Genomic DNA, 11,992 nt, shown 5'->3' on the forward strand with positions numbered 1-11,992 from the left:
GAAGACTCTGTATGCTTTACATCAACCTGTTCCAAGATCGTTCCTCTCTTTTTAAAAAAAAATTTGGTCAATATCTAACTTGATAACTCACAAGAACTGTAGTCTCTGGGTCTTTCACCAAGACTGAGATTTGGTGTGCATCAGACTAATGAATCATGTGTGTTTAGTACAATCTCAAGGCAAGGGCTGTGATGTATTTATCACCATTAATGCACAAAGAATGAGTAAGGGACACCACCAATGAACTGAAGTCCCATTTCCAGTTTAGTATTGGATACAACAGCATATGTTCACAGAGTTCTTCGAGATGTATTAATTAAGTCTTCACTTTCAGTAAGACAAACACATCATTTCTGGGATGTTGTTGAGCATGTATTAGCAAATTCAAATGTGTCTGCAATATACCATATAGATATAAACAGAGTGAGCATCTGAATTTCAAAAAGTATGCAGCTCTTCCAAAAATCTTTATGGCTCGTTAGCTTCCTTTGTCCTCCATTTACCTCCTTAACTTACTTGAAGGAAGTCAATCATATTTTTTCCTGTTTGAAAATCTAGAGGTTACTTTAGGCCACTTTGCTTATAATAAAGCACTTGCCTTATTTTCAGGGCAGCATTTGCTTTCTCTTTGGTCTTTTTTGCTGCTCAATCAGCAAATGACACTGACTAAAACATGCATAAGTCTTGGCTGGACCCTTGCTTTTGGGGAATTTCATCCATACTCATTTAAGTGCTTACAGGTACAGACATTCATTTCCAGTCCTTTTGTTTATATCTACTGAGTTTGATTTCCTTCTAAAACCTCTTTATACTGATGTAACGGAAATTAGTTACACAATGGAATTACACTTAGGTTTCCAACAGTATAAATGAGACCAAAATTAGGACCTTGAGGAATAGTCATGAGTAGAAGAACATACAGGGGTTTTTTTAGCTTTATTAGTATTGCTGGTTTGGAATTTTTTGCTGTGCAGAAATATATTCAAACACACACACACACACACAGAGTGATTTCAAACACTCCACTGGGATTAAGCAATTGGGTGAGAGGTTTATTATTGTGTTATGGTAGCAGTCTGAATCCCTTAGCAAGATTACCCTCCTCATGTTTGGCATGGTAGAAAAAATCCCTCCTTATAATAATGCAAATTAAAATAACAGTACAGAGTATTAAGCATTGCTAATGTGCTATTATTGTAGCAGTGTGAAGAAGTGGGAGCAAACTACAGTGTGTGTGAAATCACTGTTTGGGAACAAATGGGAATGTTGTATATTTGTTTGTATAATTACACAGTGTATGTATTTCCCAAAAGGGAGGCAACAAAATATTTTCTGTGTTTTCTTCTTTAATTAAAGCACAAGTTGTTTATTACAAAGCTGCATTAAAGTTCTTTCACTCTATTATAACAGGAGACTGGCTCGCTCTACACTACTGCTTATCCCCTTGTTTGGAATTCACTACACGGTGTTTGCTTTTTCTCCTGAAAATGTCAGTAAGCGGGAGAGACTAGTGTTTGAATTGGGACTGGGATCTTTCCAGGTGATTATACAGTGAATTCTGCTTTTGTTAAAAAGAAATCTCTATTCATTAGAACTACTTTGCATGCACAGTTCTCAGACTGTGTATTTGTTTATTTATGTATATGCTTTGTATCCTAGGATTTTGGTTTTTGTTTGTTTTAACTCCAGCTATTTTCTAACATTTACTGAAGGATTTGAATTACATTTTTTTTTTTCTCTCCCATTTACCTAGGGTTTTGTTGTTGCTGTTCTCTATTGTTTCTTGAATGGGGAGGTAAGACTTTTAATATTTAACCTCCCTCACCCACCATCCCCATCTCATTGCCTTGTGGGAGTAACCGCTATTCTAATCCTTCACTGTAACTCATCATCTACCATATTCCCTAAAACCGTAGGCTGAATCTCACATCGTCTCAGAAAAGAAAGAAGATGTATTGATGTCTTTATTAAACCAAAACATTGGCCTTGCCAGAGATGATGGCTCAGATTAATGCTTCCTAACAGAGGTCGGGACTATACTGGGCTCTTTCGTTATGTCATCCCAGCTGCACTCTTCCAGCCTGTTCAGTACTCGCTGTAAAGTGGATCTCCTTTCTGACATGTCTTCCTCATCACGCAGATGGGTGTCATCAGCCAACTTGATGAGGGTGCTTTCAATCCCATCATCCAGATCATTTTTGAAGATGTTGAACAGTATGGGGTGCAGTATCAATCCCTGGATGATCCCACTAGTAACGGCTACCAGCATGAGTAAAAACCGTTGTTCACCACCTTCTGAGTGTGGCCTGTTAGCCAATTTCCTACCCATCTTGCAGACCACCCACCCAATCCATATCTTGCCAGCTTCCCTAGGAGAAGGCTGTGGGAAACAGTGTCAAACATTTTGCTGACGTCCAGGTAAACAACATCCACTGCCTTCCCCATGTCAACAGAAAACATTATTTTGTTGTAGAAGATGATCAGGTTAGCCTGGTATGATTTGCCTTTGGTAAATCCTTGCTGGCTTTTCCCAATCAATGTGATAGTTTCTAGGAGGTCTCGTTCCATTATTTTGCCAGAGACTGAATTAGCACTGATAGGCTTGTAGTTTCCTAGGTCTTCTTTGGAATAGAATAGAATAGAATAGAATAGAATAGAATAGAATAGAAAAGAAAAGAAAAGAAAAGAATAGAATAAAATAGAATAGAATAGAATAGAATAGAATAGAATAGAGCAGAGCCTCTTTTGGGCCCTTCTTGTAGATTGGTATGACATTTGCCCTCTTCCAGTCATCAGGGATATCCCCTGATCTCCATGACTTTTCAAATATTATAGACAGTGGCCTTGAAACAATGTCAACCAATTCTCTTAACACCTCGAGGTGGATTCCACCTGGGCCCATAAATTTATGTGGGTTGAGCCCCTGCAAGAGGCTGCAGACCAGCCCTTCCTCCACTACTGTTGGGTCAGCACATCTGTTGTCATAGCTACTTGATCCTTTGACCTGGGGTCCAGCCGCACCAGAAAAGACAGAGGCAAAGAAGGTATTGAGAACCTCTGCCTTGTCAGCATTATTAGTGACTAGTTTACCTGTGCTGTTTAGCAATTGCCTTGTGTCTTTCCTGTGCTTCTGCTTACTGCTCACATACCTGAAGAACCCTTTCTCGTCGTTCTTGACTTTTTTGGCCATTTTCAGTTCTAGCTGAGCCTTAACCTTCCTGACTGCATCTCTGCAGGCCCTAGCAAGGTTCTTGTAGTCCTTGATGCATATTTGGCTGCCTTTCCATAGCTGATATGCTGCTGCTTTTGCTTTTAAGAAAAAGCTTATTGTTAAGACAACTGGTTTCTTGTTCTGTCTTCTTCCTTTCCCTTTGTAGGGAATGGACTGTTCTTGTGTTTCCAGGAGGCTATTCTTGCACTCACAAGCTTCTTTGCCCTCCATGGATGCTTCCCATGGAATCCCTCATGGTTGAGCTTTGAACATATTGAAATTGGCTCTTCTAAAATCCAGGGACTTTGTCCTACTACTGGTCTTCAGTGTGCTCAGCAGTACCTTAAACTCCCCAGTGCTATGATCATTGTATCCAAGGCTACCATTGGTCATTAGTTAGGTTGTCAAGTAAGTCTTCTTGGTTTGTGAGCAGTAAATCTAGCAATTATAGAATCATAGAATCATTTAGGTTGGAAAGGACCTTCAAGGTCATCGAGTCCAACCTAACACTGCCAAGTCCACCAATAAACCACGTCCCTAAGTGCCATGTCTACATGTCTTTTAAATACCTCCCAGGATTGTGACTAAACCACTTCCCTGGGCAGCCTGTTCCAATGCCTGACAACCCTTTCAGTAAAGAAATTTTTCCTAATATCCAATCTAAACCTCCCCTGGTGCAACTTGAGGCCATTTCCTCTTGTCCTATCACTTGCTACATGGGAAAACAGATCAATACTCACCTCGCTACAACCTTCTTCCAGGTGAACAGCAATGCACTGTTCCTAGTCGGCATGTCCAGCATCTGTAGCAGAAAGCAATCCTCAATACACCCCAGGAACCTGATGGAGGACTTGTGTACCTCTGTGCTGTTTTCCCAACAAATGGCTGGGAAAAATCACCCAAGAGAAACAGGTTTTGTTGGCCTGAGACTTCCTTAAGCACCTGAAGTAAGGTTTCATCAGCTTCCTCATCCTAATTGGGAGGTTGATAACAGATACCTAACAAAAAATCCCCCTTGGTGACAGTTCCTCTAATCTTGATCCAAAGGTATTCAATAGAACTTTCGTTGTCTCCATAACTCACCTCCATATGCTCAAATTCTGTTTTACACAAAGGGCAACTCCACCTCTTCTTCTTCCCTTCCTATCTTCCCAAAAGAATTTGTAGCCATCCATTGTGATCTTCCAGTCATGTGAGTATTCCCACCAAGTTTCTGTGTTTTCTATAGCACCATAACTCTCTGACTGGGCAGGGAGCTCCAGTTTCTCCTGTTTGCTGCCCAGACTACATGCGTTGGTATACACAAACTCGAGGTAACTGGACTTAGGATTCTTGCCTTTAAGAGGTTTGGGGGAGCTTTCCTCACTACTCTGGTAAGTGAACTCATCCAACCTGCTGCTTCTGAATATGCAGATGTCACAGCTTTGGACACTACCCCCCAAATTCATTAGTTTAAAGCACAATTCACTAAGTCAGCCAGTCTGCTAGTGAAGATTCTCCTGCTCATCTCTTCCCAATAAGCTGTATTCATTAAAGAATGTCCTATGATTGTATAAAACAGAACCCTGGCAATAACACCAGCCATGAAGCTGGGTATAGATCCACATGTTGCATCAACTTCTGCCTGCACTCCTATCTCTGGCTGGCAAGACAGAGAAGAAGATCACTTGGGCATCTGTCCCCTTCACTTACACCTCCAGGGCTCTGAAGTCCTGCTTGATCTTGCCGAGGCTTTGCTTTACCATGTCATTGGTTCCCACATGGAAAAGAAGTAGCGGGTAGGAGACTGTGCTTTTAACTAGTTGTGGCAATCTCTCTGTGACATCCTGGATCTTGGCTCCTGGCAAGCAGCAAAATTCACTTGACCGTATATAAAGCAGGCAACTGTACCAACTGGTTGGTACATAAGAAGAGTGAAGTGATAACCTGCTCCCATGGGTCACCAAAGACCACGGCGCCTCTTTCTTCAAGGTGCTGTCTGTTCACTGGTGAAGCTCTTTGTCTGGTAGTCCTTGGAGGTCAGTGCCACAGGGCCCTAATATTTCTTTTTGCAAAGTCTCAATACTCCATCTGGTTCTTGTTCACCCTCTCTAACATAACATAGCCTGCTAACTTCTCCTGCAGGTCCTCCACCTGCTGCCTAAATAAGTCTACCAGAGCCCACCTTGAGCGGGTGCAGCTTCCACCTTCCTCCACCCAGGACGTGGGGTTACAGTCTTTGCATTCCTCCACCTGAACAGCAGCTTCCCTGGTACGAAGCTCTGTCTAGGTGGTTGCCTCCACTCTTCCCAGGCTAGCCTGGCTAGGTAGCTGATTCCTGTCTGCTGCAGAGCACAGCCCTTGCCTGGTCTTTACCATCATGCTTCCAACAAGCTCAAAGCACTGCCTAATAAACCCTTCTGATTCCCTGGAGACCTCAAGCTGCTTGGTGGGCTTGCAGAGCCACCAGCTAGGTTGGGTGACCATGGAGGCTGCAGCCTAAGCCTGCAGGTGAGCAGAGCAGGCAGCAGCCCAAAAACCAGCAGAATCCCCAGCCTTTCTTGCATGAACTGCCACACAAACTGCTGATGCCGCTCCCAACAGATGCCACGTCCTATTGCTGATGCTCCGCTCAACCCAACACCATGCCCTGTTGCTGATGTTGTTCCCGACAGACACCGTGCCCTGTTTGCACTCCTAAGGTTGCTGGCACTCGCCAGGAGCCAGTTATATGTGGCTTCCCACGGTTCGATCTGGCCGTGGGGACAGCTGGCATCACCCAACTGTTGCCCACTCCTCTCGTGAGACCTGCCATCTGCCAGCTGGTCCCTCCACACACACAGCCCAAGGGTGTTGGATGCCCAGAAACCCCCTCAGACATCCCCTGGGTACCTTGCAAGCCTCGTGGTAACTCTCAGCACATGGTAACTGCTGCTGCTAGCGTCAGCTTCCCACGTTTGTTTTTTTTCTGATTCACCCATTCTCACCTGCAAATTGAAATTCCCCTGCCTTTGTTTATCAGACTGAATACTTGAGATAATTGTTTTCTGAATTAACAGAAAAAGGCTCCCTCCTTAAGGCTGCCTTAAGAGGAATATCTACAGTTCATCCATTCCCTCCTCCACTGATACACATCTATTGTGCAGTCCAACAGGAGAAGACTTCTCCTAAAATCACCTTCTTTTTTTCTTTCCAAGGAGGCTGAGACCGTTTATTTCTACCAGATTTAGTGCAGTAGTTGTTCTATGCTTGTTCCCATATAGCGTACAATAGCTGGTCTCTAGTACAAAATGTCTCTAGCTCCTTGATCCAAGTGATTCCTTCTGAGATAACCTTAACAATCTTCAAGTTCATCAAACAAACTTATAGGTCATCTTTGATCATGGGCTCAGTCAAGGTAACTGTCAAAAGACCCACAGGTCTGTTAAAGCATTAGTCATAGCTCAGCCCCAAGTAACTCAGAAGGTGAGTTCTGGATCATGCCTTGCTGGAATTAGTGGCTGCATTCATATTTCACCAGCTGGCATTACTGGATATCCACCTCTCCCACTTACAACTGTTGTTTCATTTATTATATTCCATGAGTTTTAAAAGAATAGCTATAAGGTCTTGTCTAAAACTAATCCGGAGAGAAGCACCTTCCAAGGTAACATGCACAGTGTGTCAGATTTTCTGAAACCCCTTGGAGGGAGTGGAGCGGTCGTTCTTAGCCAACACAAACAGATTAGTTAAAACCATTTTACCTCTCAAGACATTAAAGAATGTCTTGCGCCTCCGCTAAATTACTTAGGTTAAGAAAGTATTCACCTTTGGTATATTACACTGTTACAGATGCAAACACTATTTTCTTTTTACAGAGGTAATATACCTCCATACTGTATCTAATCTATATCTATCTATACTTTAATCAAAATAGAAATTTACAGATAGTAGAAGGAGAATGCAAGTTTTCAGGTAGGATTTTTCCTCTCTGCAGTTTGTGTCCATACAGTTGAAGCACTTGTTCAGCATTTTGGCGTATGCTGATCCATTTTGACAATTGTATTAGTCTAGGAAAATCTAGCAATGACTGTTACAGACAAGAAGAACATCTTTGACACAGCAGCTCATTGGAGACCAGAAAAATATTTTGGTAAAATATATCTACATATTTCCTTGTTCTTATGCTGTTTCATTCAGAAATATGCTACACGCTAGTGTCAGGAATGAGTAATAAACCGAGCAAATGTTGGTCTGAGTTAGTATGATCTTTCTTATATTAAATCTTCACTATCTTATATATATATGTACACTTGTGCACACCTAGCAGGATTGCCAGGAAATTGGTGATGAATGAAAAGTAGAAAAGCTACAGATTTATTTGCTTATTTTCTAATAGAACTTCTGACCATAGATTGTTTTACTCTTGGTGATTTACTGTGGGTGCTCATGAAAAAAATCTCAAGGGAAAGGAGGTTGTCACAGATGTATATTAATCCAAGAGCTGTTGTCTGCTTAGAAGTGATCTGAAAGCAGGAGGCAAAGTTTTCAGTAGACGTGCATCCATTAATGGCAGGTGAGACACAAGCTGCCTGTATGGACAGGTTATTTCATTACTGTCTAGTACCTTTTGGTTGCTGGTTTCTTTGGCTCCTTGTTAGGTATTTGGCTCTGGCCATTGATGAAAACAGAATATTTTTTCCAAGAAGCTAGCTCAAGAACCATGTAGGAGTTTGTGTTGAACAGGTCTTCTATGCACCTCTGGGCTGATCCTAAATTATCTGAAGTCAGAGACACAGATCCTGAGCTGTTGCTCCCACTGCGTGCCTGGACCTCTTTCAGACATGGAGAAGTCACTTCAGATTTAATAGTCTTAAAAATATTTCGTCCAATTGTGGTTTTTTTTTTCTAATCTTGATAATTTGTCAGCATGTCCTCGAGCAGCTAAGTACATAAAAATTGACCTTTTGAAGTTTCTCCCTAAAGGTGCAATCAGAAATAAAGAGAAAATGGAGGAGCTGGAAAGTCAACCGGTATTTTGCTGTGGATTTCAAACATCGCCATCCTTCTCTAGCGAGCAGCGGAGTGAACGGGGGGACACAACTCTCCATTCTGAGCAAGAGCAGCTCTCAGATTCGGATGTCCAGCATAAATGCAGAGAACCTAGCGACATGAGCAGCTAAGGAAAACAAATCAATCAACAAACAAACCAAAAACCATCCCGTTAAAAAGAAAAAAAAAAAAATCATAATTTCGGTGGTGGTGTAGGTCCTTTCCTTTCCTTTCCTTTCCTTTCCTTTCCTTTCCTTTCCTTTCCTTTCCTTTCCTTTCCTTTCCTTTCCTTTCCTTTCCTTTCCTTTCCTTTCCTTTCCTTTCCTTTCCTTTCCTTTCCTTTCCTTTCCTTTCCTTTCCTTTCCTTTCCTTTCCTTTCCTTTCCTTTCCTTTCCTTTCCTTTCCTTTCCTTTCCTTGATATCTGTAGAGGTGAAAAAGCAAAGGAAATGTGTATATATATCTTTTTAACAATCACTGTAAATACCCAAATGTACTCAAGGCCATTAATGGAAAAATGTTAAAAAGATAAACAACAGGCCAAGCCCACCCACTCAATGATTTACATTTCAGAGCACCTGCAAGTAATCCGTCGTCAGTCAGAAGTAACAAGTGATTGCTGTGCAGTTGTGATCCTTGGTTGCCAAACTGATACTAATCTGTGAATGGACATGACAATTGTTATTTTTCAAATCGGTTTCCATTTGGGTTTGGATTTGCTTTTTTTTTTTTTCCCTAGTCGAACGTATCTTAGCCTGTCCCTGTCTTTTGGCATGTGAATTTCTGCAGTGTTTCTCTTTTAAGTCTTAGGATGGAGCTAACATGCTTGGGTTAATCAAACCAGCCGATTCAGGAAGAACTCCAGAAAATTGAGTTCCTGGCTGGATTTAGTCAGATGTTCCCAGTGGACTTAAAGAAACTGCTGTGCCAATGTGAAGCTGCATAGGTACTCTCAATCAGTGCGGGGACTCCAGGCAAGAGAGATGGGATCAGCTGTCCTTTTCCATACCCAGGGACACTTCTGAGAATGCTTTACGTTCTAGCTAAGCTGTGAATTTACTAAAAGGGCCATGCAGTTGAGATATATTTATATTTTTGGCATTGACTGATTGATAGATTGATCGATTGATCAGATTCTTTGAATAACAAAAATAACTGTCCCCTCTTCCCACTTTAAGAGCAAAAGTCAGTTCCAGGATGGCCTTTCCCTCCAGATAACCTTGATCCCTCTGCACCTGTGTTCAAACATGGCATGGTTTTGGGTAGTGCTTTCACACAGAGTGTGGTGCCTTTGCAACCTGGTTGACTTTTGTCTGTTGACTCTTCCCTGCCAGAGCAAGAGGCACAAGAAGGATCTGGCATGATCGTCTTGGAAGGTAAAAATCATCTGCAATTGGTGAGCAACTAAACTGAACAATGAGGTAGTATGGAAGGAAAAGATACTGACTTTGGATGACTTCCCACACCTGGCAGTTTTCTCTCTCTTTGGATATTCTGTTTGTTTAACCACCAATGGTCTTACTGCTTTTCTTTGAGAGGAACTAAAATGTTCTTTCAACCTTTGCCTTGTAGTTAAAGCCACGACTGGTATATATCTACTTCAATCAAATGTCGATGATGTCAATTCTTAAAAGTCTTTATACAGTGCATAAAGGCTTTGAGGACGGTCCTAGCTCTCACTTAATTTTGGATTTATGAACTGATATATATATATAAAATATATATATGTGCGTCTATGTGTATGCATATATTAAAAAAATGAAAATGACATTTTAAATGTGAAGTTTTGAACTAAAACTAATGGTAACCAGGAAATTCAAAATTCAGGCTTGTTCTTTGGTGTTAGTTGACATGATCATGAACTAAAAAAAAAAGTGAAAGCCTCAGAATTTTGGTGTCAGCTGAGTGTGAGCTTTTAATTTCACTGGTTTTTGTTAGTTTAGGTAAAAAAAGTTTTAATGTCATTTTAAGCATAGGTGTTTAAAAACAATGCTAGTTTCCTTGTTTTTAAAAGGAGAAAAAAAGGTCTCAGAGAGTTGTGAAAGAAATATTAATTATAATATTTAACACTTATATTGTGCTTTATGGGACATAATCTGTTCTCAGTTGTAGCAGTGTGAATGTAAGTATAATTTGAAACAGAGAGAAATGTTGAGATTGACTTCATATTTGTACAGGATCATGCTCTTACAAGATGCTCACACCCCTTTCAGGTGAAATCTACACTTGCACAGAAGACCAGCAAAAAGATTTAAATTACTTACTTTATACTCCAGTATCTTAAGTGGGAGTTAAATGATCCAGACACCTTTTTTTTTAAGTCTTCAGCACTGGTTTGCTGCTCTGAGAGCAGAATTTGTCCCCCCTCTGCCAGACTCTCTGCAAAAGTCACTGAAGTATTTTTAACTGATAGATTGCAGCTTCCTCTCTCATTAGTTGCTGCTAAAAGCTATTTTAGAAAGTTTCCCAAGGAACCATGCACTTTGCAGTCCAGAAAGACATGGGAGATGGGGAAAGTCAGATCTATCAGGTAAATGCCTACTTAGACATTTTTTAAATGAGACTATCTAATGTTAGATGAATAGATAACATTTAGTTTTGTATTTTCTGTAGTATGGGCTTTCACAAGGTATTGTATTGACAATACTGTAAGTGCATTACTTAAAAAAATCAAAAAATATAATTCGCATGAATGGCTAGTAGCCAATTTTCAAGCACTAATAAATTAGAACTTTTGAGAAAAAGGTGTTGAATAACTGCCTCTAGCTGGTGACTTTTTGCCATGTTTCAGTCCAGAGCAAGAAGGCGTTTGGATCTTTTTTTTATTTTTTGTTTTTATTTTGATTGTTGTTGTTGAGGCTTTTTCTGAGCTTACTTTTGGATTCTGTTGTTTTCCTGGCTGTCCTACAGTGCTCTGCAATTTGAGTTGGTGGATCTCAGTCCAGTGCCTCGTGGGCAAATGTCCACATCACCAAAACCACCTTCCAATCATGCACACTGGAGACCAGGTCCTCAGCTAAATTAAAATCAGTACAGAAAACTGTTATCATTAGAAAAAAGCCACTTCACTTTGGCTTGGGATTTGGCCTCAGCACATTACTATTACCATTATTTTCTGCCGATTTCAGCAAGAGAGGCCAAGGACTGAATAGTCATGAGAATTTGGACTTGCCCCTTAAATTCCTAGAGCCAATGCTCAGGAGCAAGACAAGTTGGAGGGCAGTGGAGGGGAAATTTCTGCTGTTGCAGTTGCTGTGTTTCTTGTTCAGTGGGCAAATTGAAGTCTTCAGTACCTTTCACCAGCACTGAATTTACTAGAACAAAGGGTATCTCTTGGCATATTTAATACACAATATATTATACAAGCAACCCCCTTCTATTATGATTTTTTTATTGGCAGAGTTATCAACTCCGCAAATGCACTTGCAAATGTGGCTTTCCTTAGTCACTCAAACTTTCTCAGTGTTACTGGAAAGATCATACTTCAGGTGTCTATTTTTATCTAAATCAGACTCTGATGCCATCGCACAAATTAGCTCTCAAAAAATCTTTATGTTGAATGTAAGCTGAAGATGCTGGACATGCATGGCCACCATTGACAGTGGCTATCATTTCTATTTGTTTCAGGATGGAAGAAACCAACAGGTGGTTTGCTTCTAAGTGTGTGTAAATATTGATTGAATGTAACAGTGCTTTGTTTGATTTTTCACTGTGAAATATATTTTGGAGCTAGAAAGGCTATGTTATTGAAAACAATACATAATTAAAAGAAA

The 11,992-nt window shown here is 40.7% G+C and overlaps 1 protein-coding gene across 5 annotated transcripts in view; it reads left to right on the plus strand.

The window, feature by feature from the left end:
• ADCYAP1R1 (ADCYAP receptor type I) overlaps positions 1 to 11,617 on the plus strand; it is a 149,010-nt gene extending 137,393 nt beyond the window's left edge. For 3 of the 5 annotated variants that reach the window (XM_052807956.1, XM_052807979.1, XM_052807969.1), the window contains 3 exons: positions 1,411 to 1,540; positions 1,754 to 1,795; positions 8,143 to 11,617. In XM_052807956.1, coding sequence (XP_052663916.1) covers positions 1,411 to 1,540; positions 1,754 to 1,795; positions 8,143 to 8,352 — 382 coding nt within the window. In that variant the 3' untranslated portion in view covers positions 8,353 to 11,617. The remainder of the gene's footprint in view (positions 1 to 1,410; positions 1,541 to 1,753; positions 1,796 to 8,142) is intronic. The other 2 variants (XM_052807960.1, XM_052807990.1) reach the window with 1 other exon arrangement.
• The last annotated feature ends 375 nt before the right edge of the window (positions 11,618 to 11,992 follow it).

The sequence above is a fragment of the Harpia harpyja genome, chromosome 1, assembly GCF_026419915.1.
Source record: "Harpia harpyja isolate bHarHar1 chromosome 1, bHarHar1 primary haplotype, whole genome shotgun sequence".
In the NCBI taxonomy this organism is placed as follows: Eukaryota; Metazoa; Chordata; class Aves; order Accipitriformes; family Accipitridae; genus Harpia; species Harpia harpyja.